The 3987-nt window shown below is 39.4% G+C and overlaps 1 protein-coding gene across 1 annotated transcript in view; it reads right to left on the reverse strand.

The window, feature by feature from the left end:
* Nucleotides 1-889: 889 nt before the first annotated feature.
* Nucleotides 890-3987, reverse strand: part of LOC109471719 — a 28798-nt gene continuing 25700 nt past the window's right edge. The window contains 3 exon segments of the mRNA XM_019771069.1: nt 890-1620; nt 2135-2267; nt 2829-3149. Coding sequence (XP_019626628.1) covers nt 1278-1620; nt 2135-2267; nt 2829-3149 — 797 coding nt within the window. The 3' untranslated portion in view covers nt 890-1277.

A 3987-nucleotide genomic window follows, 5' to 3' on the forward strand; every position in this document is an offset into this window, starting at 1 on the left:
AGCGAAAGGCCAGCTTTTTCAAAAGTATTTCTTGTTTAAACATATGCTAAAAAGCTCTAAACCTGAATCCCCACATACAAGTTGTTTTCTTCCTTCATTGTTAACCATAGCTCTTATAATGTTCATATGGGATCCAGGCCTACTGACTCACACTATTGCATGCTGAAACATGATTTCCACTCTTTGAAAACACAACAAGTTTTTCCTGGTTAGATATATATATATAAGTTATATAATCATGCAATATATCTGATATATATCTCACATTAGTATAAAAGGCCAAAAATGCCAATTATACGAATATGAGATATATTCTTTTGACAAAATATTTATACCTAAACACACGACGAAAATTTAGCTATGCTGGAGAGCTTTCGAGACGTACTCTGTCTCTTTATCAACCCGATTCAGGTCTCGTCTTGAAGTTCTCTTGTCACGTGACTTGATGGGATAATCACGTGACAAGAGACAGTCATATACAGGTTTTAGGTATAGGTTTTAGATATATTATTGGTCATAATTACTATAATTACACAAAAGCTACTTGTTATCCTAACGCAAAATTATTTACAGATCAAGAAAAAGTAGTCTACATGTAATAGATGGACAAATTCTTTTCCCTGGTTTTTCCCTATTGGTCTCAAGACTAACCCTATCTGATAGCCACCGATTAGTTTAGCAGCTCCAGCTGTGTATAAATGTCCTATGAGCTGAATAGATAACAGATGAATGTATGAATAGATAAAAGTAGATGCAGTCGTTACAGTCAAGTTGTGTTTCGTTCTGTTTACACAGGGAACTTATACTTACAAAGTGTCACTGACAGGTCATTTCTTTAAAGGCTCTGATGAACCAAGAGTTTACAGATAGAATATGCAATCTAAGATATGATGTGCAAGATTCTGCCAAGAAGGCGACTCTAATAGTACATCTCGGTTCATTTCCACTCTTTGAAAACACCACAAGTCTTTCCTGGTTAGATACGTAAATTAACTTAGATATGTATGTTGTCTGATTTATATGCTCCATACGAACTATAAGCCCCATTGCACACATTCACCTTCGTATGGTATTGATCATACTGAAGATACAAATTTAGTATGTATGTTCCACCAGTGGGGTTACTACCTTACTAAAATTCTCAAAGGACTACAGCCCTTGTAAGGGCATGTCCTGACTGCACATGCATGTTACTTAAAGCTGAATCAATGCATAATAATCATAATAATCAAGTCGCACTTTTTGGTTGTGTTAAGGCACGTTTACACAACTTTAATTTACTTGCCCAGATACATGGTCATGGGCACGGCCACGGCAATGCTGATGACGTACATGACAAGGCAGAGCCTGTCCAGGACCTTAGCCAGCAGGGTGTAGTCAGACACCTCCTGCTCGTTCTTCATGGCCTCGGCCTGCTCCTCCATGTTACTGGACGGCGCGGGCGGCTGACGGGCTGTCTCGCGGACATCAGCCGGGCTTTGCACGTCGACCACCGCCATGACATCAGCGGGAAGGATGCGGTTGGTCTGCTCAGGCCAGGCCGGCTTCCTGCTGCTGGGACCAGTCTCTCCATTGTCGCTTGCAACCTTCTTCTCTGTCAGATCTCCGAGCAGCAGGCACCTGAACAAACACCACCAAGAAAAAAAATGAGGTCGGTGTTTCTTTCTGATACATACGTTCACTCCCATATCAATAGGCATGTCCAAACGTTCAGATTACTTCATGTTCAAAGTAGAAGCAATGAATAAAATGTTAAAATGTTACCAAGGTTGATACTTTAAAAATCAGACTGAATCTACAAAGAATCATCATCTACAAAGAAATATACAAAATCTACAAAGAAAAGGGCCTAAAATACATGCTAATTTGCAGCTTGGAAGAGTAACAGATGCAGAAAAAGTTTATAAAAGTATTAAGTCGCTAATTCGATTCCATCGTATAAAAATAGATAACGAATCTTTCCTGGTACGTTAAATTCATATCAGCCTAAACATGTAAAAGGGCCTAATAAACCTTATAACTTAAAAACGAAACAACAATAAAGATGTATATGAGTTTCACTTTAAGGGTATTTGTCTATTTCTGTACATTTCTATTCGGTCTAACCTGAGCTAGTGTTACGAATAGTACATACTTTGCCATGTAACGGAGAAAGAAGGTCTTCGCCATTGGAGACAGGCTCCCCTGCCTGTCATGAATGGTGATGATGGCCATGGTGAAGAAGAGGAAAAGTCCCATCAGCGCCATGCACACGACGATCAGCGCGGCTGTAACAGCATCCGTGGTTAACAATTACCGACATGTTCCGGGAATACCACGGTTAACAGTTACCCTAAGCAACCTAAGCACTAATACTAATGAAATCCAATGAGGACTGTAAATCTGTTTTGCTAAGACTACACCCGCTCTCGAACCACTACTTATGGATGGACGGACACTAGCGACAGTTTTTCACATCAAATTACTGTGTGTGAAAATACAGATGATCACCGTAGCAAACAGAAAACTGTTCCGTTATCATCGTTGTAAATGCCTATTAATTCAGAATTAGTGTCTGCAAGAAGATGAAGTTTTAGGTTTCAAGTTCTAAGAATTACCCATCGATTTTTGCTTACTTTTTTTATTTTAACGGAGTCCGGCCTGGCCATGAGGAAGGTATCTAAGGGTTTACTTGTCGCCCAGATAAATTCTACGTACTTGAGTTGAAATGCACAAGTGGCAGAAAACCAGATGAATGGAATCAAGAAGGTATTTTAGTTTCCAAGTAGTTTAAAATTCTAAACTAAGGAAAACATTTACAACATGGTCGCAACTATATGTTTACTCACCGAAAAATGGCAGCGCCCCCTTGACAGGAAGCACATCCGTCACGAACACGAGGGACACGACCACGGAGAGTTGAATGGTCACTCCGAACGAGATCCGGTCCCCCCTGTCCAGTGGCATGACGAATGTGATGACCATCAGCGCCACCAGGATGACGCAGGGTCCAACAGTAGTGGCGATGTGGAACAGCGGGATCCTCTCCAGCTGAACAGTGAAGCACGCCTCCGTCTTGTCTTTTGCGAAGATCATGTCCTTCCGGTACCATTCGCCCTCCAGTTGTTGGTTAGACAGGACGCCACAGGGACTTCCATCTTGTTGGCATTCTGTGTTCGACAAATCATTGCAACAAACTATCAGCAAAATAGGTAACTTTTTCATGACAAGGGTAGCCAAAATGTATGCAGACAAAATGTATACTGACAGGAATCCGGTTTTCCTTAATTTTTACATTGAACATGGGAAAGAACATATATCAAAACCATAATATAATCACTGAAATATCATCATCATTATTATCATCATTGGTAAACAGTGACCAAAATATTCCTGGAATATATTAAGATATAGACAGTGACCGGGATGTTCAAGGAATGTCAACCGTGACAAACAGTTGCCAGATCGCTCCGATAAAATATTATATTTAATTTACATCATTTTTATTTATTGATTTATATTCATAAAAATTATTTTATATTGATATCTTTTTTATAAAATACTTCCAAGTTCATACCGATGGTTGAAGAAAATGCAGCAAAGCAGATGTTGCATTCCATGGTGTCTGCAGGGAAGTAGAAGGGGTCCGCATCACACACGGTGGTGGTCAGGGTTTCTACCTTCCAGGTTACCTGGCCATTGCTACTGATCCAGACCGGAACGATTTTTGGTAGGCCTTGGTATAAAGGATTAGCACTGTGGAGTAATCAGAAGTTTTTTTACAAGTTAATTTACTGGTAAGATAACCATCATCTAGTGTCAAACTGATAAAACCATTCCTAGCATTGTATCCCAGTGTCAACAAAGATATTGTCGGTCATTTTGTTAGTTATATTTTAAGGTAATTGTGTAATGTTTGGCACTACAGGATCATTTTTATTTAACGGGTACTTTAAATGACATACAAGACTTCAAATCAGTGTAATGTTATTTTCATTAACTATCTTA

Source organism: Branchiostoma belcheri, unplaced genomic scaffold (genome assembly GCF_001625305.1).
Source record: "Branchiostoma belcheri isolate BF01 breed outbred unplaced genomic scaffold, Haploidv18h27 scaffold256, whole genome shotgun sequence".
In the NCBI taxonomy this organism is placed as follows: domain Eukaryota; kingdom Metazoa; phylum Chordata; class Leptocardii; order Amphioxiformes; family Branchiostomatidae; genus Branchiostoma; species Branchiostoma belcheri.